The sequence below is a fragment of the Macaca nemestrina genome, chromosome 20 (assembly GCF_043159975.1).
Source record: "Macaca nemestrina isolate mMacNem1 chromosome 20, mMacNem.hap1, whole genome shotgun sequence".
NCBI classification, from domain to species: Eukaryota; Metazoa; Chordata; class Mammalia; order Primates; family Cercopithecidae; genus Macaca; species Macaca nemestrina.
In genome coordinates this window covers 55,238,765-55,265,153 of record NC_092144.1, presented here as the reverse complement: position 1 = coordinate 55,265,153, position 26,389 = coordinate 55,238,765, and the positions used below count along the sequence as shown (strand labels likewise).

The 26,389-nt window shown below is 49.8% G+C and overlaps 1 protein-coding gene across 1 annotated transcript in view; it reads right to left on the bottom strand.

Annotated features, from left to right (window-relative positions):
* Nucleotides 1-26,389, bottom strand: part of LOC105478672 (RELB proto-oncogene, NF-kB subunit) — a 41,775-nt gene that overhangs the window by 2,357 nt on the left and 13,029 nt on the right. The window contains exons 4-10 of the mRNA XM_071087126.1: nucleotides 17,252-17,409; nucleotides 14,181-14,272; nucleotides 13,864-13,995; nucleotides 11,456-11,560; nucleotides 6,021-6,236; nucleotides 4,628-4,696; nucleotides 4,411-4,488 (exon numbers count right to left, since the gene is read on the bottom strand). Coding sequence (XP_070943227.1) covers nucleotides 4,411-4,488; nucleotides 4,628-4,696; nucleotides 6,021-6,236; nucleotides 11,456-11,560; nucleotides 13,864-13,995; nucleotides 14,181-14,272; nucleotides 17,252-17,409 — 850 coding nt within the window. The remainder of the gene's footprint in view (nucleotides 1-4,410; nucleotides 4,489-4,627; nucleotides 4,697-6,020; nucleotides 6,237-11,455; nucleotides 11,561-13,863; nucleotides 13,996-14,180; nucleotides 14,273-17,251; nucleotides 17,410-26,389) is intronic.

Here is a 26,389-nt window from a genome sequence, read left to right as displayed (position 1 = left end):
AGCCAAGATTGCGCCACTGCACTCCAGCCTAGGCAACAGAGCAAGACTGTCTCAAAAAAAAAAAAGAGGGACTCTCTTTTTGGAACAAGACAAACCTTAGAGACACAAGGCTACTGGGACTCTTTTCTAGCCTTCCTTGCAGCCTGATGCGATCATGTGACTAAGTTCTGCTAACTGGAATGTGGGCATAATGGCTGGAGTTACAACAGCCATCTTGCACCATGAGATGGCAAACTGAAAATAACAGAAGCCTGGGTCTCTCGATGATCATGCAGTTACCAGACCGTCCCTGGAACACACCTACAGACTGTTTTTTGTTTCTTGTTTTTGCCTTGTCACCAGGCTGGAGCACAGTGGCACCATCTTGGCTCACTGCAACCTCCACCTTTTGGGTTCATATGATTCTCCTGCCTCAGCCTCCCGAGTAGCTGGGACTACAGGCATGTGCCACCACACCCAGCTAACTTTTGTGTTTTTAGTAGAGATGGAGTTTCACCACGTTGGCCAGGATGGTCTCTCTCCCTTGACCTCGTGATCTACCTGCCTTGGCGTCCCAATATGCTGGGATTACAGGTGTAAGCCACAGTGCCAGGCATGTTTTTTGTTGTTGTTGTTTTGAGAAGGGTCCCGTTCTGTTGCTCAGGCTAAAGTGCAGTGATGCAATCTTGGCTCCCTGCAACCTCCACCTCCTGGGTTCAAGTGATTCTCCTGCCTCAGCCTCTTGAGTAGCTGGGACTACAGATGTGCACCACCACACTTGGCTAATTTTTGTATTTTTAGTAGAAACAGGGTTTTACCATATTGGCCAGGCTGGTCTCAAACTCCTGGCCTGAAGCAGTCCACCCACCTTAGCGTCCCAAAGTGCTGAGATTATAGGCATGGGCCACTTTCAGTCCCTATGGACTATTTATGTGAGACAAGAAATAACGTTCCATCCTGTTGAAGCCCCTGTTATTTTGGGTTTTGCTGTAAATGCAGTTAAATGTGATCACAGGTTGGGTGCAGTGGCTCATGCCTGTAATCCCAGCACTTTGGGAGGCTGAGACAAGCAGATCACTTGAGGTCAGGAGTTCGGGACCAACCTGGCCAACATGGTGAAACCCCGTCTCTACTAAAAATACAAAAATTAGCTGGGCACGGCACCATGTGCCTGTAATCTCAGCTACTCAGGAGGCTGAGGCAGGAGAATCGCTTGAACCCGGGAGGCAGAGGTTGCAGTGAGCCGAGATCACACTATTGCACTCCAACCCGAGCAATAAGAGTGAAACTCCGTCTCAAAAAAAAAAAAAAAAAAAAATGCAAGTTCCTAGGCCGGGCACGGTGGCTCATGCCTGTAATCCCAGCACTTTGGGAGGCCAAGGCAGGCAGATCACAAGGTCAGGAGATCGAGACCATCCCGCCTAACACAGTGAAACCCCGTCTCTACTAAAAATACAAAACATTAGCCGGGCGTGGTGGCTCACGCCTGTAATCCCACCTACTCAGGAGGCTGAGGCAGAAGAATGGCGTGAACCCGTGAGGCAGAGGTTGCAGTGAGCCCAGATCACACCACTGCACTACAGCCTGGGCGACAGAGCGAGACTCTGTCTCAAAAAAGAAAAAAAAAAGAAAAAAAAAAAAGCAAGTTCCTAATATCTCCTGGGCACTAACTCTGCGCCAGCCACCATGATAAATAACCGTACGACATCATCTCACTAAATTCGGGAAAGGACTGTAAGAGACAGGGTCTCCATCTGACAGATGAGTAAAGTAAGGCTCACAGAGGTCACACAAACTAAACTGCTAAACTGTGGGCTCAGATTTCAAACCCAGTCTGATCCCAGAGGCCATACTCCTAACCATTACACTGCAGTGCCTTGGCGGTACTGCTTCCACAAGGGAGGGGTGCTTTAGACCTTGGGAAACTGGGATACTGGGGAAGGTGGATGAATAGGGAAGGGAGTTTAGGAAATGGGAGAGCAAAGATTGGTGAAGTGGGCTAGGATTGGTGGTTGCTAGCGGCAGAGCTATTAGGCATTGGTTACCAGTTGCAGGGCAGGGGGAAGAACAGATGGAGCTTCAAATCTCCAGGGTGGGACTAGGTCAGGTGGTCCAGGCTCAGCAGTCTGAGTGGTTAGTAGCTGGCTAGGAGCTGGGTACCTTAGCTGGGTGTTGAGGGCTATGTTTTTAGTGTTAGTAGTCAGTGGGTAGAGACTTTTCCTCTTTTCTTTTCTTTTGTTTCTTTTTTTTTTTTTTTTTTTTTTGAGACAAGAGTCTCGCTCTGTTGTCCAGGCTGGAGTGCAGTGGTGCCATCTTGGCTCACTGCAACCTCCATCTCCCGAGTTCAAGTGATTCTCGTGCCTCAGCCTCCCGAGTAGCTGGTACTACAGGTGTGCGCCACCACACTCAACTAATTTTTGTATTTTTAGTAGAGACAGGGGTTTCACCATGTTGGCCAGGATGGTCTTGAACTCCTGACCTCAGATGATCCGCCCCCCTCAGCCTCCCAAAGTGCTGGGATTACAGACGTGAGCCACCACATCCAGGCATCTTTTCTTTTCTTGTTTTTTTTCTCTTATCTTCTTTTCTCTTTTTGAGACGGAGTCTTTCTTTGTTGCCCTGGCTGGAGCTCAGTGGCACAATCTCAGCTCACCACGACCTCTACCTCCTGGATTCAGGCAATTCTCATGCCTCAGCCTCCCGAGCAGCTGGGACCACAGGCATGGGTCACCACGCCCAGCTAATTTTTGCATTTTTAGTAGAGACAGGGTTTCACCATGATGGCCAGGCTGGGCTCGAACTCCTGGCTAGAGATTTGTTTTCTGAGGGCAGCCAGATAGGATTGGGGTTCATGGGAGCTGGAAGCTGGCATGGGAGTTGAAATGAAGGCAGGGGTAGAACAGGCCAGAGACAGGCTCTGAATCTGAGGTTGGCTGGCTTCAACCACCACCCCCATTCATCCATCATCAACTCCCTGCTACCTATGCCATATATATCACCACTCATCTACACAGATGCCCAGGGGCCACCTCCCTGTTCCACCAGAGATTTGCTACTGTGTGACCTCAGGCAAGAGACTTCACCTCTCTGGGCTTCAGTTTCCTCACCTGTAAAACAGGGGAATGACAGCACATACCTCACAGGTTAAGTGAATAAACTCACAGAAAGCACTTAAGTGCCTGTCATACAGTACCCATAAGAAGAAATATATTAAGAACCAGGCGCTGTGGCTCACGCCTGTAATCCCAGCACTTTAGGAGGCTAAGGTCGAAGGATCACCTGAGGTCAGGAGTTCGAAACCAGCCTGGCCAATGTGGCGAAACCCCATCTCTACTAAAAATACAAAAATTAGCCAGGCATGGTGGTGGGCGCCTGTAGTCCCAGCTAATTGGGAGACTGAGGCAGAAGAATCTCTCAAACCTGGGAGGCAGCAGTTGCAGTGAGCCAAGATCACACTACTGCACTCTAGCCTGGGCAACAGAGATTCTGTCTCAAGAGAAAAAAAAAAAGAAGAAGAAGAAGAAGAAATGTATTGAGAGTCAGGCGCTGTGGCTCATGCCTGTTATCCCAACACTTCGGGAGGCTAAGGCAGGAGAATGGCTTGGGCTCAGGCGTTCAAGACCAGCCTGGGCAACATGGCAATACCCCGTCTCTACAAAAAATACAAAAATTAGTCAAGCATGGTGATGCATGCCTGTAGTCCCAGCTACTCAGGAGGCTGAGGTGGGAGGATCGCTTAAGCCCAGCAGGTTGAAGCTGCAGTGAGCTATGGTTGTACCACTACTCTGGGTGAGAGAGAGACTAAGTCTCAAAAAAAAGAAAAAGAAAAAAGGCCAGGTGTGGTGGCTCATGCTTGTAATCTCAGCACTTTGGGAGGCCAAAGAGGGCAGATCACTTGAGGTCAGGAGTTCAAGACCAGCCTGGCCAATATGGTGAAACCCGTCTCTACTAAAAAATGCAAAAATTAGCCGGGCGTGGTGGTGCATGCCTGTAGTCCCAGCTACTCGGGATCCTGAAGCAGGAGAATCGCTTGAACTTGGGAGGCAGAGGTTGCAGTGAGCTGAGATCATGCCACTGTACTGCAGTCTGGGCAACAAAGCGAGACTCCATCTCCAAAAAAAAAAGAAATAGATTAAATTTTAAAACACCACTGACCTAAGTAGGTACTGGGCCTTTTCAAAGGAGTCCCTGAGGCTCTGAGAGGTAGAGCAACTTAACGAAGGTCACATAGCAAGGAAATGGTCCAGAAGAGATCAGAACTTCCATTCTGTCTCCAGAGCCCTCATTCTTTCCACTGGATGTTGCTGGCTAAGTGCTGAGTGACTCGCCTTGTGGCTGCTCTTGGAGGGCGTGAGGAGGCCAGAAAAGCAGGGCTGCCACTTACCCTCTGCCCACCCAGGGGACGGGGGCTTATGTGTAGCCGGGACCCACCTGAGCTGTGGCTGGGCAGGAAGTGGTCCAGGATGGCTGGCTTTTTCTTCCGCCGTTTGCTCTCGATGCCATGGGGGTCTGAGGGAAGGCAGAGATGAGGACCCCTGTTCCCCGACAGCCCTTCCTCCCCAGCCTGGGGGGTGGACAGGGCAGTGGGGTCAGCTGTCCCCGCCCCAGAACCTGGGGATAGAGGTAGAAAAGGGCAGAGGGCACACACCAGAGCTGTTCAGCTCCCCAAGGACGTCGGGCATCCCCCGTTTCCGCTTCTTGTCCACGCCGTAGCTGTCTGTTGAGGAGACACCAGGGACATACAAGAAGAAATTCATCAATAATAATTAATTCCTTTATTTATTTATTTATTTATTTATTTATTTTTAGAGACAGTCTTGCTCTGTTGACCAGGCTGGAGTGCAGTGGCACGATCTCGGCTCACTGCAACCTCTGCCTGCTAGGTTCAAGCAATTCTCCTGCCTCAGCTTCCCAAGTAGCTGGGATTACTGGTGTGTGCCACCACACCCAGCTAATTTTTGTATTTTTTTAGTAGAGATGGGATTTCACTATATGTTGGCCAGTCTGGTCTTGAACTCCTGACCTCAAATGATCCGCCTGCCTTGGCCTCCTGAAGTGTTGGAGATTACAGGTGTGAGCCGTTGTGCCTGGCCTCTATTTTTTTTTTTTTTTTTTTAAGATGGAGTCTTGGCCGGGCGTGGTGGCAGGTGCCTGTAGTGAGTCTCGCTCTGTCGCCCAAGCTGGAGTGCAATGGCACAATCTTGGCTCACTACAACCTGTGCCTCTTGGGTTCAAGCAATTCTCCTGCCTCAGCCTCCTGAGTAGCTGGGACTACAGGCGCCCACCACCACGCCCGGCTAATTTTTGTATTTTTAGTAGCGACGGGGTTTCGCCGTGTTGGTCAGGGTGGTCTCGAACTCCTGACCTCAGGAGATCCACCTGCCTCAGCCTACACACTGGCCTCTTTGTTGTTCCTGGAGCACCCCAGGCACAATCCAGTCTCAGGACCTTTGCACCTGCTGTTCCAGCTGTTTAAAACACTCTTCCTCGACTCTCACTACTTCCCTAGAAAACTTCCTGCTTAATCATCCTCCTGTCATCAGCTCAGCTGTCCCCTCCTCCAAGAAGCCTTCCCTGATGCCCACAGCTAGGTTAGGTGCCCCCTTTGGGCAATGCGAGCCCTTGAGCACTTTATTCCAGTCCTGCCCACTCTGGTCATCACTGTGTGGGGACAGGCTGTCCTCCATCCTCAGGACTATAAGCCTCATGGGGACACAGCTAGGGGCTGTGTTGGTCACTGCTGTGTCTCTAGCAATACCGAGCACAGGCCCAGGCATGTGCAGGATGCTGAGGGGAGGAAAGATTAAATACTCTCCAATGTCACAGGACGGCTACTATTATTTCCATTTTGCGCAGAAGAATGAGGCTCAGAGAGGCCAAGGTCACACAGCCAGTAAGCAGCAGAGCCGGGATCTGAACACCGTCTTTGTAGCTCTGAGCCTGCATTCTAGTTCCGCCTCTTTCCCCTCCCCACTGGGGTCTCCCCAAGGCCGAAGACCTAGTCTCCGAGGTGTTGGGTCACCCTGGGTTGCTGTAGTTACCATGGTCGCGAGGCAGGTACGTGAAAGGCAATGGCTCGCTGCAGACCCCATCGGTGAGCCGCTGCAGGAAGACGTTGACTGTCACAGGCTCTACAATCTCCAGGTCCTCGTAGGGCGGCGTCTTGAACACAATGGCAATCTGGCGGTGCACGTCCGCCTGGGAGAAGTCAGCCCGACCTTCCCAGGAGGCCCTGCTGAACACCACTGATATGTCCTCTGGCAGGAAACGGGGGACATCAGCTAAGCCAGGACATCTGGGCCACTGTGCTCCCAACTTGCCCAGCCTCCCCCAAAATCAAGACTAATATTCTTTTTTTTTTTTTTTTTTTTTTGAGAGTCTTGCTCTGTCGCCAAGGCTGGAGTGCAATGGCGTGATCTCGGCTCACTGCAACCTCTGCCTCCCAGGTTCAAGAGATTCTCCTGCCTCAGCCTCCCGAGTAGCTGGGATTACAGGCGCCCGCCACCATGCCTGGCTAATTATTATTTTTTTTTTTTGAGATGGAGTCTCGCTTTGTCGCCCAGGTTGGAGTGCAGTGGTGCGATCTCGGCTCACTGCAGGCTCCGCCTCTGGGGTTCACACCATTCATTCTCCTGCCTCAGCCTCCTGAGTAGCTGGGACTACAGGTGCCTGCCACCATGCCTGGCTAATTTTTTGTATTTTTGGTAGAGACAGGGTTTCACCTTGTTAGACAGGATGGTCGCTATCTCCTGACCTCGTGATCCACCTGCCTTGGCCTCCCAAAGTGCTGGGATTACAGGTGTGAGCCACCACATCCCACCAATTGTTTGTATTTTTAGTAGAAACGGGGTTTCACCATGTTGGCCAGGCTGGTCTCGAACTCCTGACCTTAGGTGATCCACCCACCTCGGCCTCCCAAAGTTCTGGGATTACAGGCGTGAGCCACCGCGACCGGCCTTGTTTTTTTTTTTGTTTTTGTTTTTGTTTTTTTGAGACAGGGTATTGCTCTGTTACCCAGGCTGGAGTGCAATGGCATGATCTTGGTTCACTGGAACCTCTGCCTCTGGGCCTTGAGATCTTCCTACCTCAGCCTCCCAAGTAGCTAGGATTACAGGCATGCACCACCACACCCGGCTGATTTTTTTTTGTATTTTTTGTAGAAAAGGGGTTTTGCCATGTTGCCCAGGCTGGTCTCAAACTCCTGGATACAAGCAATCCTCCCACTTTGGCCTCCCACAGTGCTGGGATAACAGGAGTGAGCCACCATGCCTGGCCTCTAATATTCCTAAAAATAAAACTAATCACCAGGCACGGTGGCTCATGCCTATAATCCCGGTGCTTTGGAAGGCCAAGGCGGTGGATCACTTGAGGTCAGCAGTTCGAGACTAGCCTGACCAACGTGGTAAAACCCCATCTCTACTAAAAATACAAAATTAAGCTGGACGTGGTGGCTCACACCTGTAATCCCAGCACATTGGGAGGCCTAGGAGGGTGGATCACCTGAGGTCAGAAGTTCAAGGCCAGGCTGACCAACATGGTGAAACCCTGTGTCTCCTAAAAATACAAAAATTAGCCGAGTGTGGTGGTGTGCACCTGTAATACCAGCTACTCAGGAGGCTGAGGCAGGAGAATCACTTGAACCCAGGAGGCAGAGGTTTCAGTGAGCTGAGATCACACCACTGTACTCCAGCCTGGGTGACAGAGTAAGACTCCGTCTCAAAAAAAAAAAAAAAAAAATTAGCCAGGTGTGGTAGCACACACCTGTAGTCCCAGCTACTTGGGAAGCTGAGGCAGGAGAATCACTTGAATCAAGGAGGGAGAGGTTGCAGTGAGCTGAGATTTCTTCATTGCACTCCAGCGTGGGCAACAAGAGCGAAACTCCATCTCAAAAAAAAAAAAAAAAAAGAATCATAGTGGCAGCTAACTTTCTACTGAGCACCTATTATGTGCCAGTCACTTTGTTTGCTTGTTTTTGAGACGGAGTCTCACCCTGTCACCCAGGCTGGAGTGCGGTGGCGCAATCTCAGCTCACTGCAAGCTCTGTCTCCTGGGTTCACACCATTCTCTTGCCTCAGCCTCCCAAGTAGCTGGGACTACAAGCGCCCGCCACCACGCCTGGCTAATGTTTTGTAATTTTAGTAGAGACAGGGTTTCACCGTGTTAGCCAGAATGGGCCGATCTCCTGACCTCATGATCCGCCCGCCTCGACCTCTCAAAGTGCTGGGATTACAGGCGTGAGTCACTGCACCCGGTTTTTTTGTTTTGTTTTGTTTTGTTTTGTTTTTGTTTTGATATGGAGTTTCACTCTTGTTGCCCAAGCTGTAGTGCAGTGGCACGATCTCGGCCTCCCGGGTTCAAGCAATTCTCCTGCCTTAGCCTCCCAAGTAGCTGGGATTATAGGCATATGCCACCACGCTTGGCTATTTTTATTTTTTTGTTTGTGTGTTTTTGAGACAGAGTCTTACTCTGTCTCCAGGCTGGAGTGCAGTGGCTTGATCTCGGCTCACTGCAACCTCTGACTCCCTGGTTCAAGCAATTCTCCTGCCTCAGTCTCCTGAGTAGCTGGGATTATAGGCATGCACAACCATGCCCAGCTAATGTTTGTATTTTTAATAGAGACGGGGTTTCACCACGTTGGCCAGGATGGTCTCAATCTCCTGACCTCGTGATTTGCCCACCTTGATCTCCCAAAGTGCTGGGATTACAGGTGTAAGCCACCGCACCTGGCCTTGTTTTATGTATTTTTATATGTATTATCTCATTTAATCCTTATAACAACTTAAGAGGTAGGTAGAATTACTATCCCCCTCAAGTCCAGGGATCCTCAAGGTCACCCTCAGGTTGTTCAGTAAGAGGACTCAGAGGACAGCATACAGTCGTACTCACAGCTATGATCTGTTATGGCAAAAGGATACCAGGCACAGTCAGCAGAGAAAAAAGGTGCCTGGCCAGGCGTAGTGGCCCACACCTGTAATCCCAGCCTTTTGGGAGGCTGAGGCTGGCAGATCACTTGAGGCCAGGAGTTCAAGACCAGACTGGCCAACACAGCAAGACCTTGTCTCAACAAGAAAATTAAAAAATTAGCCGAGCACCATGGCGCACGCCTGTGGTCCCAGCTATTCAAAAGGCTGAGGTGGGAGAATCACTTGAGCCTGGGAGGTCGAGGCTGCAGTGAGCCATGATCGCACCACTGTACTCCAGCCTGAGTGACAGATGGAGAGCCTGGTTCTAAAAAAAAAAGGAAACTGAGGCTTGAAAGTGTTGAGATGTCACACAACTGGTAGCGGAAGAGTCAGGATTCATGATGGTATTCTGCCTGCTATTTATTTTTCTTGTCTTACTGCATTGCCTGTCATCACAGTAACTCTATGTACTGAGGCTTTATATGTGTCAGGTATATATAGATTGCCTCTAAGTCACACAACAACTCTATGAAGAAGGTACTATTAGGTACCTTATTATATAAAGAAGAAAATGAAGGCACAGAGAGGTAAAGTCACTTGTTCACAGTCACACAGCCAGCAAGTGTTAGAGCCAAGATGGGAACCCAGGAAGGCTAGAATGCTTCACTACCAACTCTGTTATAACTTGGGGAAGTTACTAGATAACTCTGGAACCAGTTTCTTCACTTTTTATTTTATTTTGAGACAGAGTCTTGCTCCATTGCCCAGGCTGCAGTGCAGTGGCACCATCATAGCTCACTGTAACCTCCAACTCCTGCACTTAAGCAATCCTCCTACCTCAGCCTCCCAGGTAGCTGGGACTATAAGCACATGCCCCAACATGCCTGGCTATTTTATTTTACTTTATTTTATTTTATTTTATTTTTTGAGACAGAATCTCACTGTGTTGCCCAGGCTGGAGTGCAATGGCATGATCTCGGCTCACTGCAACCTCTGTCTCCCAGGTTCAAGTGATTGTCGTGCCTCAGCCTCCCAAGTAGCTGGAATTACAGGTGTGCACCACCATACCTAGCTAATTTTTATATTTTTAGTAGAGACAGGGTTTCACCATGTTGGCCATGCTGGTTTTGAACTCCTGACCATAAGTGAGCCACCCACCTTGGCCTCCCAAAGTATTAGGATTACAGGTGTGAGCCACCATGGCCGGCTTAATGCCTGACTATTTTTTAATTAAAATAAAAAGAATTTTTTTTTTTTTTTTTGTAGAGACAGGGGCTTGCTATGTTGCCCAGACTGGACTCAAACTCCTGGCCTCAAGTGATCCTCCCTGCTCAGTCTCCCAAAGCGCTAGGATTACAGGCATGAGAGACATGCCCAGCCAGTTTGTTTTTGGTTTTGATTTTTTGAGACAGGGTCTGTCTCTGTCGCCCTGGCTGGAGGGCAGTGGTGCAATCTTGGCTCACTGCAGCCTCTGCCTCCCAGGCTCAAGTAATCCTCCCACCTTAGCCTCCCAAGTAGCTAGGACTACAGGTGCACACCACCACACCTGCTAAATTTTTTATTTTTTGTAGAGACGGGTTTTCACCATGTTGCCCAGGCTGGTCTCAAACTCCTGAGCTCAAGTGATCTGCCCGCCTCAGCCTCCAAAAGTGTGCTAGGATTACAGGCATGAGCTGCTGTGCCCAGCTGTTTTCTTTTTTGTTTGTTTGTTTGTTTTGAGATGGAACTTTGCTCTGTCACCCAGGCTGGAGTGCAGTGGCATGATCTTGACTCACTGCAACCTATGCATCCCAGGTTCATGCGATTCTCCCGTCTCAGCCTTCCGAGTAGCTGGGATTACAGGTGTGAGTCACCACGCCCAGCTCATTTTTGTGTTTTTTAGTAGAGATGGGGTTTCACCATGTTGGCCAGGCTGGTCTTGAACTCCTGACCTCAGGTGATCCGCCCACCTTGGCCTCCCAAAGTGCTGGGACTGCATGCATGACCCACTGCGCCCAGCCCTAATTTCTGTATTTTTAGTAGATACGGGTTTTCACCATGTTGCCCAGGCTGGTCTCGAACTCCAGAGCTCAAGTGATCCGCCTGCCTCAGCCTCCCAAAGTGCTGGGATTACAGGCTTGAGCCACAGTGACCAGCTATCTTTTTTTTAAAAAAGCCTGTTTGAGGAAGGGTCATTTGAACAGATGTGAATGAAGTGGAGTTACTTCTTCTGTCCTCTGTTTGCTTTACCCATAGCCCTTATCACAACCACCATAAACCGTTCATTTATGCAATTCCACCCTTAACATCAGAGTCCTCTGGACACGTCGTGAGCTCTGTGATGGCACCGCCTAGCACGCAGCATGGGTCACCACAGATGAGCCTCCGTCTTCCTACGCAGATGGGTGAGCAGGCGACTCAGGGAGTTAATGAACCCATCAGCTGTATCTGACTGCAAAGACAGCATTCTGGACCCTTGCACTCTGGTGCCCTGGTTAAGCAGCTCTTTTTCATCCATTCACCCGGGCTCCCTGGCTACGCCTCCAAGTTGCCAGACCCCGCGCTCCCCGAGCTTGCTGCCCCAGGCCCCTCACCTTTCTGCACCTTGTCGCATAGCAAGTAGAGCTCCTCGCCACCCGTGCACGGCCCGCTTTCCTTGTTAATTCGGCAAATCCGCAGCTCTGACGTGTTTGTGGATTCTGGGAAGGAGAGAGAGGAAGAAGTGTATTAAAAAAAAAAAAAAAAAAAACCCGAGAATTCAGTCACCGAGGGGCCGAGGAGGGAGGATGGTTTGAGCCCAGGAGTTCCAGACCAGCCTGGGTAACATGGTGAGACTCTAGCTCTACAAAAAGTTTTTTTTTTTGTTTTTTTTTTGTTTGTTTTTGTTTGTTTTTTGTTTTTTTTTTTGAGATGGAGTCTCGCTCTGTCGCCCAGGCTGGAGTGCAGTGGCGCTATCTCGACTCACTGCAAGCTCCGCCTCCCGGGTTTACGCCATTCTCCTGCCTCAGCCTCCCGAGTAGCTGGGACTACAGGCGCCCGCCACCACGCCCGGCTAATTTTTTTGTATTTTTAGTAGAGACGGGGTTTCATTGTGTTAGCCAGGATGGTCTTGATCTCCTGACCTCGTGATCCGCCCGTCTTGGCCTCCCAAAGTGCTGGGATTACAGGCTTGAGCCACCGCGCCCGGCCTTTTGTTTGTTTTTGAGACAGAGTCTCGCTCTGTCGCCCAGGCTGGAGTGCAGTGGCCGGATCTCGGCTCACTGCAAGCTCCGCCTCCCGGGTTTATGCCATTCTCCTGCCTCAGCCTCCCGAGTAGCTGGGACTACAGGCACCCGCCACCTCGCCCGGCTAGTTTTTTGTGTGTGTGTGTGTTTTTTTTTTTTTTTTGTATTTTTTAGTAGAGACAGGGTTTCACCGTGTTAGCCAGGATGGTCTCGATCTCCTGACCTCGTGATCCGCCCGGCTCGGCCTCCCAAAGTGCTGGGATTACAGGCTTGAGCCACCGCGCCCGGCCAATTTTTTGTATTTTTAATGGAGGCAGGGTTTCACTGTGTTAGCCAGAATGGTCTCCATCTCCTGACCTCGTGATCCGCCAGCCTCGGCCTCCCAAAGTGCTGGGATTACAGGTGTGATCCACTGCACCTGGCCAAGAATTTTTGCATTTTTAGTATGGGGTTTCGCCATGTTGGCCAGACTGGTCTCGAACTCCTGATCCCAGATGATCCTCCTGCCTCGGCCTCCCAAAGTGCTGGGATTACAGGCGTGAGTCACCACACCCAGCCCCCATTTTTCTTTTTTTCTTTTTTTCTTTTTTTTTGAGATGGAGTCTCACTCTGTTGCCCAGGCTGGAGTGCAGTGGTGCAATCTAAGCTCACTGCAACCTCTGCCTTCTGGGTAGCTGGGATTATAGGCGTGTGTCACCATGCCCAGCTAATTTTTGCATTTTTAGTAGAGACAGAATTTTACCACATAGGCCAGGCTGGTCTCCTGACCTCAAGTGATCCACCCACCTCAGCCTCCCAAAGTGTTGGGATTACAGTCTTGCTCTGTTGCCCAGGCTGGACTGCAGTGGCATGATCACAGCTCACTGCAGCCTCAACCTCCTGGGCTCAAGCAGTCTTCCCACCTCAGCCTCCCAAGTAGCTGGGACTACAGGTGCATGCCACTATGCACAGCTTTTTTTTTTTTTTTTCGAGACGGAATCTCACTCTGTTGCTCAGGCTGGAGCGCAGTGACACGATCTCAGCTCACTGCAACCTCCGCCTCCTGAGTTCAAGCAATTCTCCTGCCTCAGCCTTCTGAGTAGCTGGGATTACAGTTGCCTGCCACTGCGCCCAGCTAATTTTTGTATTTTTAGTAGAGACAGGATTTTGGCATGTTGGCCAGGCTGGTCTCAAACTCCTGACTTCTCAGGTAACCTGCCTGCTTCGGCCTCCCAAAGTGCTGGGATTACTGGCATGAGCCACCGTGCCTGACCACCTAGCTAATTTTTTTTCTTTTTTTTGAGACAGAGTCTCGCCCTGTCACCCAGGCTGGAGTGCAGTGGTGCTATCTGGGCTCACTGCAAGCTCTGCCTCCTGGGTTCACGCCATCCTCCTGCCTCAGTCTCCCGGGTAGCTGGGACTATAGGCGCCCACCACCACGCCAGGCTAATTTTTTGTATTTTTAGTAGAGACGGGGTTTCACCGTGTTAGCCAGGGTGGTCTCGATCTCCTGACCTCTTGATCCGCCCACCTCGGCCTCCCAAAGTGCTGGAATTACAGGCGTGAGCCACCGCGCCCAGCCGCTAATTTTAAATTTTTTTATAGAGACAGGGTTTTGCCAAGTTGCCCAGGCTAGTCTTGAACTCCTGGGCTCAAGCAGTCTTCCCACCTTGACCTCCCAAAGTGTTGGGATTACAGGCGTGAGCCACAGCACCTGAGCCACTCATGCCTCTGTAAGCGGGATATTCTGACACCTGCGGCCAAGGGCAATCCTAACGGCCACAGCACTCTCAACTCACTCTTATCGTAGACGGGCTCGGAAAGCACAGGGTCCATGCGGCGCATCTGTCCCTGCTGGTCCCGATATGAGGCCTGGAAGCAGATCCTCACGACATTCATGTCTACTTCCTGATGATTCTTCAGGGACCCAGCTGTCGGGGGAGATATGGGGAGGCTGAGGGTGGGAAGTGGAGACCCTCTTTGGGGTACAGGGGAACAGGGAAGGGATGGGGCTAGAGGAGACGGTGGGGCCTGGAGTGGTGAAGGGACCAGGGTGAGCACAGAAGGCAAGGGCTTTGGGAGGACGCATGATGGTCAGGTCAGGCAGGGGGCTCACCATTGTACGGGTCAATGCCCAGTTGAATCTTCCGCTCAATGGCAGCCTCAATCTCCTTCTTCCTCACACACTGGATGCCCAGGTTATTAAAACTGAGGGGATGATGGGGGAGGGAGAGGAGTGTTCGTGAGCAGGCAGGTGTGGCCCTAACCTGCAGGAGGGCTCCGGCAGATGCTGCTGTGGGGCTCAGGCTCTCAGGGGCTGACCTCCCAAGCCCAGGGGTCCCAGCATTAGAAAGGGTCTGGGGTTTAAACCTCTTAGAAGGCCAGCGTGGTGGCTCATGCCTGTAATCCCAGCACTTTGGGAGGCCGAGGCAGGAGGATCACGAGGTCAGTAGTTCAAGACCAGCATGGCCAATATGGTGAAACCCTGTCTCTACTAAAAATACAAAAATTAGCTGGCACAGTAGTGCATGCCTGTAATCCCAGCTACTCAGGAGGCTGAGGCGGAAGAATCACTTGAACCCGGGAGGCAGAGGTTGCAGTGAGCTGAGATCGCACCACTGCACTCCAGCCTGGGCAACAGAGATAGACTCCATCTCAAACAATAAAAAAATAAATAGAATAAACCTTTTGGCCAGACACTGTGGCTCACGTCTGTAATCCCAGCACTTTGGGAGGCTGAGATGGGCAAATCAGGTCAAGAGACCGACACCATCCTGGCCAACTTGGTGAAACCCTGTCTCTACTAAAAATACAAAAATTAGCTCAGTGTGGTGGCATGTGCCTGAAATCCCAGCTACTCAGGACGCTGAGGCAGGAGAATCGCTTGAACCCTGGAGGTGGAGGTTGCAGTGAGCTGAGATCATGCCACTGCACTCCAGCCTGGTGACAGAGCAAGAATCTGTCTCAAAAAATTAAAATAAGTATGTTAAGGATTCTTGAGAAGACCCAGAACATGCCTCATCTTTACCACATGAGAACACTGGCCAACTTCATCTTTAATAAGAAAACCGTGGGGCCAGGTGTGGTGGCTCACGCCTGTCATCTCAGCACCTTCGGAGGCCGAGGCGGGTGGATCACGAGGTCAGGAGTTCCAAACCAGCCTGACCAACATGGTGAAACTAAAAATACAAAAATTAGCCAGGTGTGGCGGCTGGCGCCTGTAATCCCGGCTATTTGGGAGGCTGAGGCAGGAGAATCGCTTGAACCCAGGAGGCAGAGATTGCAATGAACCAAGATCACGCCATTGCACTCCAGCCTGGGGAACAGAGTGAGACTCTGTCAAAAAAAAAAAAAAAAAAAGAAGGAAAGAAAGAAGGAAGGAAGGAAAGAAAGAAAAAAACCCTGCAAATTAAACACCAATGAGATGCCTTTGTTTTGGAGCACTCATCAAAATAGCAAAAATCAAAATGTTTCATAATACCTTGTGCCGGTGAGGTTGTGGAGAATCAGGTGCTCTCACCCATTACTGATGGGAGTGTAAACTGCATAACATGGCAGTATTCATTCATTCCACAAATATTTCCTGAGCACCTACTATGTGCCAGTTACTGTGCTGGACACTGGTAATACAGCAGGGAACGTAAGAGACAAGATCTCTGCTCTCAGAACTGACATTTTCACTCAGTCTAAAAATCACTAAAATTAAATCTTCAGGACTTGAGCGTGAGCAATACTCAGCCCTACCTCTGAAGTGTGTGCTGCCTTTAGGGCTCTGCCCAAAGTCAGCGCAACACAGTGAAGTGTGTCACTATCTTTCTGTCTCTTTGCACTATGAAAAAATGCTGGCCGGGCGCAGTGGCTCAAGCCTGTAATCCCAGCCCTTTGGGAGGCCGAGACGGGCGGATCACTAGGTCAGGAGATCGAGACCATCCTGGCTAACATGGTGAAACCCCGTCTCTACTAAAAAAAATACAAAAAACTAGCCGGGCGAGGTGGCGGGAGCCTGTAGTCCCAGCTACTCGGGAGGCTGAGGCAGGAGAATGGCGTAAACCCGGGAGGTGGAGCTTGCAGTGAGCTGAGATCCGGCCACTGTACTCTAGCCTGGGCACAGAGCGAGACTCCATCTCAAAAAAAAAAAAAAAAAAAGAAAGAAAAAATGCTCAAAGTTTTAGATGTAGCCACTGTATGTTGTGTGAGCATTTGTGGACATAAGCAAAATAAAAGTTATACAGTGCTTCTGCTTTAAAATGAAAGAAAAGGCCGGCACGGTGGCTCATGCCTGTAATCCCAGCACTTTGGGAGGCCAAGCTGGGAGGATCACCTGAGGTCAGGAGTTCAAGACCAGTCTGGCCAACAAGGTGAAACCCCGTTTCTACCAAAAATACAAAAAATTAGCTGGGCATAGTGTCGCGCACCTGTAATACCAGCTACTCAGGAGTCTGAGGAAGGAGAGTCACTTGAATCTGGGAAGCGGAGGTTGCAGTGAGCTGAGATCACGCAATTGCACTCTAGCTTGGGCAACAAGAGCAAAACTCCATCTCAAAAAAAAAAAAAAAATGCCAGGCGCGGTGGCTCACGCCTGTAATCCCAGCACTTTGGGAGGCCGAGGCGGGCGGATCACAAGGTCAGGAGATTGAGACCATGGTGAAACCCCGTCTCTACTAAAAATACAAAAAATTAGCCGGGCGCGGTTGTGGGCGCCTGTAGTCCCAGCTACTCGGGAGGCTGAGGCAGGAGAATGGCGTGAACCCGGGAGGCGGAGCTTGCAGTGAGCCGAGATCGCGCCACTGCACTCCAGCCTGGGCGACAGAGCGAGACTCCGTCTCAAAAAAAAAAAAAAAAAAAAAAAGATAAATTGTACAGTAAGAGAAAGAGCAGGCCTTGCAGTTAAGTCAGGTCTGCAGTCAAATCCCAGCTCTGCCATCAATTATCTGTGCTCCTTACCCTCTCTGAGCCTCAGTTTCTTCCTCTACAAAATAAGAATAAAATGTATGTGAATCTGTGTGTGGCAGGGCTCCCAGCCGAGGTGAGGCTCTCTACTGTCCCCAGGCCTGTTTCCCCACCTAGGAGAGGCAGTGGGGAGGGTGTACCCAAGCTGCCCTCTGCTCTAAGGTTTTATGTGCGATCTCCAGCCACTCAGAATCTCCATAATCAAGGACGAGAGGTTGGAGATCAGCGGGTGGGTACCTGTGCCGGGGGCTGACGTGAGGCCGGAGCCGCACTCTGCAGACGCCGTCAGTGCAGTCTTTCCCCACGAGGCTGTGGGGGTGGACTCGGTGAGGCCAGTCCTTCCACACCAGGCAGGCAGTCACCTCCACCTCCCGCAGCCCTCCGCAATCCCGGAGCTGCAGGAAGAGAAGTGCTCTCTGGAGCTCCCATCACAGATGCCTGCACCCATCCAAACTCCTTGGGGCCTGCCTCCCTTGGCAGCTCCCCAACCCTCTCCCCACTGGGTCATCTGTCGGGAGCTCTCCAACCTTCTACCCCGACCAGGATGATGGAATGTGTTTGCTTAAGAACACTTTGGGCCAGGCGAGGTGGCTCGTGCCTGTAATCCCCGCACGTCGGAAGGCTGAGGCGGGCAGATCACCTGAGGTCGGGAGTTCCAGACCAGCCTGGCTAACATGGTGAAACCCCATCTGTACTAAAAATACAAAAATTAGCCGGGCATGGTGGTGCATTCCTGTAATCCCACCTGCTCGAGAGGCTGAGGCGGGAGAATCACCTGAACCTGTGAGGCAGAGGATGCAGTGAGCTGAGATCTTGACAGTGTACTCCAGCCTGGGTGACAGAGTTTGTACAAAAAAAAAAAAAAAAAGCCACTTTGATATCCTAAACCAGAAGCTTCCAACTGATGAACTGGGGGGCCTCATATAATATCTGCCCTACAGGTTGCCTTTTTAGGCCACCCAGGCTTTTCTTTTTTTTTCTTCCAGACAGGGTCTCGCTCTGTCATCCAAGCTACAATGCAGTGGCAGGAGATCTCAGCCTACAGGCTCAAGGGATTCTTCTGCCTCAGCCTGCTGAGTGGCTGGGACTACAGGCGCACAATACCATGCCCGGCTATATATTTTTGTGTTTTCAGTAGAGACGGGATTTTGCTACATTGTCCAAGCTGGTCTCAAACTCCTGAACTCAAGTGATCTGCCTGCCTTGGCCTCCCAAAGCGCTGGGATGACAGGCATGAGCCACCATGTGAAAATTTCAGTGTCACAGAAGACTATAAAGATGGGTGGCATGGCCGGGCGCAGTGGCTCACGCCTGTCATCCTAGCACTTTGGGAGGCCAAGACGGGCAGATCACGAGGTCAGGAGATCGAGACCATCCTGGCTAACACGGTGAAACCCTGTCTGTACTAAAAATACAAAAAATTAGCTGGGCGTGGTGGCGGGCGCCTGTAGTCCCAGTTACTCGGGAGGCTGAGGCAGGAGAATGGTGTGAACCCAGGAGGCGGAGCTTGCAGTGAGCCGAGATGGCGCCCCTGCACTCCAGCCTGGGTGACAGAGCAAGACTCCATCCCCCCCCCCAAAAAAGATAGGTGCCACATTTGGGGTTAAAAGACAACAAATGATGGACCAGGCGCAGTGGCTCACACTTGTAATCCCAGTATTTTAGGAGGTTGAGGTGGGAGGACTGCTTGAGCCCAGGAGTTCAAGAACAGCCTGGGCAACATAGTGAAACCCGTCTCTATAAAAAATACAAAACTTGGCCGGGCGCGGTGGCTCACGCCTATAATCCCAGCACTTTGGGAGGCCAAGGCGGGCGGATCACAAGGTCAGGAGATCGAGACCATCCTGACGAACACGGTGAAACCCTGTCTCTACTAAAAATACAAAAAATTAGCCGGGCGTGGCGGCGGGTGCCTGTAGTCCCAGCTACTCGGGAGGCTGAGGCAGGAGAATGGCGTGAACCCAGGAGGCGGAGTTTGCAGTGAGCTGAGATCTGGCCACTGTACTCCAGCCTGGGCGACAGAGCGAGACTCCGCCTCAAAAAAAAAAAAAAAAAAAAAAAAATTAGCCAGACGTGGTGACAGGCGTCTATAACCCCAGCTACTCTGGAAGCTGAGGTGGGAGGATCGCTTGAACCTGAGACGTGGAGGTTGCAATGAGCCCAGATCGTGCCCCTGCATTCCAGCCTGGGTGACAAAGACCCTGTCTCAAAAAAGAAAGAAAAAAGAGAGAGAGAGAGAAATAATAAATTATGTATTGTGACCTGGGTGCCTGGGTCGTAGGTAATTACACTGTGTAAACTACATATGTATACATTAAATGTAAAAATTCAGAGCTTTAATCTTGACTATATATGATCAACTGTAGCTTAATTTTTTAAAAAAGGAGAGAAGGGCTGGACGCAGTGGCTCACGCCTGTAATCCCGGCACTTTGGGAGGCTGAGGTGGGTGGATCACCTGAGGTCGGGAGTTTGAGACCAGCTTGACCAACATGGAGAAACACTGTCTCTACTAAAAATATAAAATTAGCTGGGAGTGGTGGCGCATGCCTGTAGTCTCAGCTACTCGGGAGGCTGAGGCAGGAGAATCGCTTGAACCCTGGAGATGGAGGTTGTGGTGGGCCCAGATCGTGCAATTGCACTCCAGCCTGGGTGACAAAGCAAGACTCTTTCTCAAAAAATAAGTAAATACATAAATACATAAATAAAGGGAGAAGGAAAGCGACTAATGAGATAGGACAACCAAATGCAACATGATCCTTGGTTAGATCCTGGATTGAGGAGGAAGAAATAACAATAAAACACATTTTGGGAACAATTGGGAAATTGAAATATGGACTGTATATTTATTACATGATTTGACGGGATTACTGATTTTCCTAGGGGTGATTAATGAGATTGTAGCTACAGAGGAGCTTATTATTAGGAGATGCATACTGAACGATTTAGGGGTGAAGTAGCATGATGGCTACCATTCATTTGTAAATGATTCATCAAAAAAACAATGTGTGGGCCAGGCATGGTGGCTCACACTTATAATCCCAGCACTTTTCGGAGGCCAAGGAAGGTAGGTTGCTTCAGCACAGGAGTTCAAGACCAGCCTGGGCGACATGGTCAGACCCCATCTCTATTAAAAATACAAAAATTAGCCAGGTGTGGTGGAATGCACCTGTAGTCCCAGGTACTCAGGAGGCTAAGGTGGGAATGCTTGAACCCTGAAGGACCAGGCTTCAGTGAGCTGTGATTGCATCACTGCACTCCAGCCTGGGCAACAGAGCAAGACCCTGTCTCAAAACAAAATAAAAATGTATCTATCTGTGTGTGTGTATATTTGCCTGTGCGGAGACAAAAAAAGAGACATAGTAAATGTGGCAAAATGTCAACTGGTGAATATAGATGAAAGGCACTCACCTTTCAGCCGAGCATGGTGGCTCACACCTATAATCCCAGCACTTTGGGAAGCTGAGGTGGGCCAGTCACCTGAGGTCGGGAATTCGAGACCAGCCTGACCAACATGGAGAAATCCTGTCTCTACTAAAAATACAAAATTAGCAGGGCATGGTGGCATAAGCCTGATCCCAGCTACTCGGGAGGCTGAGGCAGGAGAATCGCTTGAACCCGGGAGGCGGAGGTTGCAGTGAGCTGAGATTGGCCCATTGCACTCCAGCCTGGGCAACAAGAGCGAAACTCTGTCTCAAAAAAAAAAAAAAAAGGAATAATAACAAATTTATCAATATGTATAAATTAAGTATGTGCAATTTTTCTTACATCAATTATACCTCAATAAAATAAAACAAAAACTAGACAGGAAAAAACTAAAACTTTTTTTTCCAACTAAAAAAGGAAAACTTGGAGCCCACAATTAAAATTATAAGACATCACGTTATTTCAGATTTCCAGAGTTGTTTTTTTTTTTTTTTTTTTTTTGAGACAGATTCTCGCTCTGTTGTCCAGGCTGGAGTGCAATGGTGTGATCTCAGCCTCCGGGCCCTCAAACTCCTGATCTCAGGTGCTCCGCCCACCTCAGCCTTCCCAGATTTTTTTTTTTTTTTTTTTTTTTTGAGACGGAGTCTCGCTCTGTCGCCCAGGCTGGAGTGCAGTGGCCAGATCTCAGCTCACTGCAAGCTCCGCCTCCCGGGTTCCCGCCATTCTCCTGCCTCAGCCTCCCGAGTAGCTGGGACCACAAGCGCCGCCACCTCGCCCAGCTAATTTTTTGTGTTTTTAGTAGAGACAGGGTTTCGCCGTGTTAGCCAGGATGGTCTCGATCTCCTGACCTTGTGATCTGCCCGTCTCGGCCTCCCAAAGTGCTGGGATTACAGGCTTGAGCCACCGCGCCCGGCCTGATTTTTTTTTTTTTTTTTTTTTAATGAGGTTTTAGCAAATGAAGCCAGAATTTTTGCTCAGCAGCCGCAGGCAGCAGCAAATAAAACCCAGCCCCGTTAGATAGGGCCAGTCCCACTTGGCATCTCTGAGTCACCGGCTCAGCCCTGCTGGCATCAAAGACTCTCTGAACTTCTAAAGCCCAAGCCTCTAAAATACCATTAACTATTGGGCTCAGTGGTGGAGTGCTGCCCCCTAGGGGAAAAATGGCATTTTGGGGGTGGCTGGTTGACACTGTGATGTGGACCCCACCGCAAGTAGACAGGATCATATATACTGGACAGTTTATAATACCAGAGACAGTCCCGCACAGCCATCCCACATCCAGCAAGGCTTCTGAATATCCCGCCAAAGATTCAAGTCAGTAAGAAACCTGTTTAAAATGATCAGATCCCAGAAACGTGCTCTATTGCTGTTGAGTTGGTTGTGTTGGTTGTTTTTTGAGACAGGATCTCGCCCAGGCTGGAGTGCAATGGCATGATCTCAGCTCATTGCAACCTCCGCCTCCCAGACTCAAGCAATCCTTCCACCTTAGCCTCCCAAACTGCTGGGCTTACAGGCATGCATCACACCTGGCCCTTGCTCTGTTTGACACAAATAATATTCTTTCCCATAATTTTTTTTTTTTTTTTTTGAGATGAAGTCTAACTTTGTCACCCAGCCTTGAGTTTCCTATAACTGTAATACCCACCGAATTTTCAAGGATTGCAACCAGCACGCTAATTGTTTAGACCAAGAGTTGTTCGCCACTTTGGAAAATCCCCTCACCAACCGCAACCTTGCACGTGTGACATTTAAGTCACCAAGTCTGCGCAGCTGGGTCAGGCTGCATTTGTGGCCACGGCATTAACAAGGAGCCTATATATAGTCACAAACAACTGCCACCTTCCTCATATATCCTGTGGGGCATTTACATATTGAAATAAACGTGATTATATAGGCTGTATTGATTTCCTTTTCTTTTTCTTTTTTATACTACAGTTTGGTATAAAATATGGAGTTTTGGCCAAGTGCAGCAGCTTATGCCTGTAATCCCAGCACTGTGGGAGGCCCAGGCAGGCAGATCACTTGAGGTCAGGAGTTCGAGACCAGCTTGGCCAACATGGTGAAACCCCATCTCTACTAGAAATACAAAAATTAGCTGGGCCTAGTGGCAGGCACCTGTAATCTCAGCTACCTGGGAGGCTGAGACAGGAGAAGTGCTTGAACTCAGTAGGCGGAGGTTGCATACCACTGCACTCTAGCCTGGGCGACAGAGCGAGACTCCCTCTCAAAATAATAATAATAATAATAATAATAATAAAATAAAATATGGACTTTGGGAGTGACTGTGAGGAGAGGTAGGTAATATTGTCTACAAATCTCAGTGGGTCAGATACTGTTAAAACCATTCATTTAACCAGCTCCCTGCTGTAATATTAGGAAATTCTGAAAAGCTTAGAGTCAACAGTCTCAGGACTCACGCAGACTCCAGGACTGAAAGCTTTTCATCCTTGAGATGTCAGTTGGGACTGTGGAAAAGACAATAGACTTTAGTTTGTTTTTTTTTTTTGAGACAGCATCTTGCTCTATCACCCAGACTGGAGTGCAGTGGTGTGATCATGGCTCACTGCAGCCTCCACTTCCCAGGCTCAGGCAATCCTCCCCATTAAGCCTCCCACGGTGCTGGGACCCCAGGCACAAGCCACCACACCTAGCTAACTTTTTTTGTTTTTATAGAGACGGGCATCTTGCCATGTCACCTGGGCTTGTCTTGAACTCCTTGCCTGAAGTGATCCTCCTGCCTTAGCCTCCCAAGGTGCTGGGATCACAGGCATGAGCCACCATGCCTGGCCCATTAGGCTTTAGAATAAGTCAGACCTGGCACCAAATCCAGGCTCTACCACTGGCCATCTACAAGATAAACCTCTCAGGTCTTACTGTCTTTATTTGTAAAATAGGTATCCATAGTATGCAAAGTACCTGGTACACGGAAGCACTCAGCAAATGGCGGTAATTACTAAACAGCGCCAATTACTAGAGTAAACTTGCTGTGTGCCCTGTGCAGTAACTGCCCCTCTTTTAACCTCAGTTTCCTACTCTGAAGATGGGGATAAAAATCCTGAATCCAGGCCACCCGTGGTGGCTCACACCTGTAATCCCAGCACTTTGGGAGGCCGAGGCAGGTGGATCCCCTGAGGGCAGGAGTTTGACATCAGCCTGGCCAACATGGTGAAACCCTGTCTCTACTAAAAATTAAAAAATTAGCTGGGCATGGTGGCGCACACCTGTAATCCCAGCTACTTGGGAGGCTAAGACAGGAGAATCGCTTGAACCCGGGAGGTGGAAGTTGCAGTGAGCTGAGATCGCACCACTGCACTCCAGCCTGGGCAACACAGCAAGACTCTGTCTCAAAAAAAAAAAAAAAAAAAATCCTGAATCCAGATTTGGAGACAGGTCATTCCCTATGGTTAGGCATTTACCATTCTAAATCTTGGAAATAAAAACCAACTCTGGGGGCCGAGCGCGGTGGCTCACAACTATAATCCCAGCACTTTGGGAGGCCGAGGCAGACAGATCTCTTGGGGTCAGAAGTTCAAGACCAACCTGGCCAACATGGTGAAACCCCGTCTCTACTAAAAGTACAAAAAATTAGCCAGGCCTCATGGCATGTGCCTGTAATCCCAGCTGCTTGGGAGGCTGATAAGGGAGAATCGCTTGAACTCAGGAGGCAGAGGTTGCAGTGAGCTGAGATTGCACCATTGCACTCCAGCCTGGGTGACAGAGCAAGATTTCATAAAAAAAAACAAACAAACAAACAAAAAAAACAAAACTCTGAGCCAGCCAGAATAACTGCCTGGAAAGACTTAGAAATTAGGCTGGTGTGGTGGTTCACACATGTAATTCTAGCACTTTGGGAGGCCAAAGTGGGAGAATTGCTTGAGGCCAGAAGCTCAAGACCAGACTGGACAATATGGCGAGATGCCGACTCTTCAAAAAAATACAAAAATTAGCCAGGCACAGTGGCACGCACCTGTAGTCCCAGCTACTCAGGAGGCTGAGGTGGGAGGATCTCTTGCCTGGGAGGTGGACGCAGCAGTGAGCTGTGCTTGTGCCACTTTACTCCAGACTGTGTGACAGAGAGAGACCCTGTCTCCAAAACAACGCCTTAGAAATTAAAAGTTGGGGAATACAGTTAAACATGGGATAATACAGTCTCAGAATATCATCTCATAGATAACTTACTAATTCATTACGAAGGGAAAGTTGTATCTTTATCATGGAGAGACCTGATCATCACCACATTAGCTGCAGGATCCAACTCAGCATCACCAATATCGGGACTAACAACATCCCACGCCCCTTGATGTGAGACACTGAGAAGGCCACAGCATCACTGCTGGAGTGTTTCTGCCAAAAATGCATAACCTGACCTAATCTGGAAACAGGCAACAAACCCAGAATGTGGGACATTCTTTTTTGTTTGTTTTTTGTTTTGTTTTTGAGAGGGAGTCTCGCTCTGTTGCCCAGGCTGGAGTGCAGTGGCCAGATCTCAGCTCACTGCAAGCTCTGCCTCCCGGGTTCACGCCATTCTCCTGCCTCAGTCTCCGGAGTAGCTGGGACTATAGGCGCCCACCACCATACCCGGCTAATTTTTTGTATTTTTAGTAGAGGCAGGGTTTCACCGTGTTAGCCAGGATGGTCTCGATCTCCTGACCTCGTGATCCGCCCGCCTCAGCCTCCCAAAGTGCTGGGATTACAGGCGTCAGTTTTCTTTTTTAGAAGGAGTTTCACTCTTGTCGCTCAGGCTGAAAAGCAATGGCAGGATCTTGGCTCATCACAACCTCTGCCTCCCGGATTCAAGTGATTCTCCTGCATCAGTAGCTGGGATTACAGGCGTATGCCACCATGCCCTGTATTTCGTATTTTCAGTAGAGACAGGGTTTCTCCATGTTGGCCAGAGTGGTCTCGAACTCCCGACCTCAGGTGATCCGCCTGCCTCGGCCTCCCAAAGTGCTAGGATTACAGACATGAGCCACAACACCTGGCCTCAGAATGTGGGACATTCTACAAAACATCCATCCTGTTCTCCACAAGTGTTCATGTCATGAAACACAAAGACAGATTGAAGAACAGATCCAGATTAACAGACACCAAAGAGGCCAGGCATGGTGGCTCACACCTGTAATCCCAGCACTCTGGAAGGCCAAGGCATGTGGATCACTTTAGGTCAGGAGTTCAAGACCGGCCTGGCCAACACGGCAAAACCACATCTCTACTAAGAAATACAAAAATTAGGCCGGGCGCGGTGGCTCAAGCCTGTAATCCCAGCACTTTGGGAGGCCGAGGCGGGCGGATCACAAGGTCAGGAGATTGAGACCACGGTGAAACCCCGTCTCTACTAAAAATACAAAAAATTAGCCGGGCGCGGTTGTGGGCGCCTGTAGTCCCAGCTACTCGGGAGGCTGAGGCAGGAGAATGGCGTGAACCCGGGAGGCGGAGCTTGCAGTGAGCCGAGATCGCGCCACTGCACTCCAGCCTGGGCGACAGAGCGAGACTCCGTCTCAAAAAAAAAAAAAAAAAAAAAAAAAAAAAGAAATACAAAAATTAGCCAGGTGCGGTGGTGGACTGTAATCCCAGCTACTCGGGAGGCTGAGGCAGGAGAATCGCTTGCACCCAGAAGATGGAGGTTGCAGTGAGCCGAGATCACACCACTGCACTCCAGCCTGGGCAACAGAACAAGATTCCATCTCAAAAACAAAAAAACCAAAAAAACTTACCTGTACCTTATTAACATGTTAATACCCTGCCAAAAGTAATCACCTTTGCGTTTTTTACTTCCAGTGTGTATGTATATATATTTGTTTTTTAATTGAGGCAGGGTCTTGCTCTGTTGCCCAGGCTGGAATGCAGTGGTGCAATCTTGGCTCACTGTAGCCTTGACATCCTAGGCTCAAGCGATCCTCCTACCTCAGTCCTACCATGTAGCTAGGACTACAGCCATGTGCCACCATGCC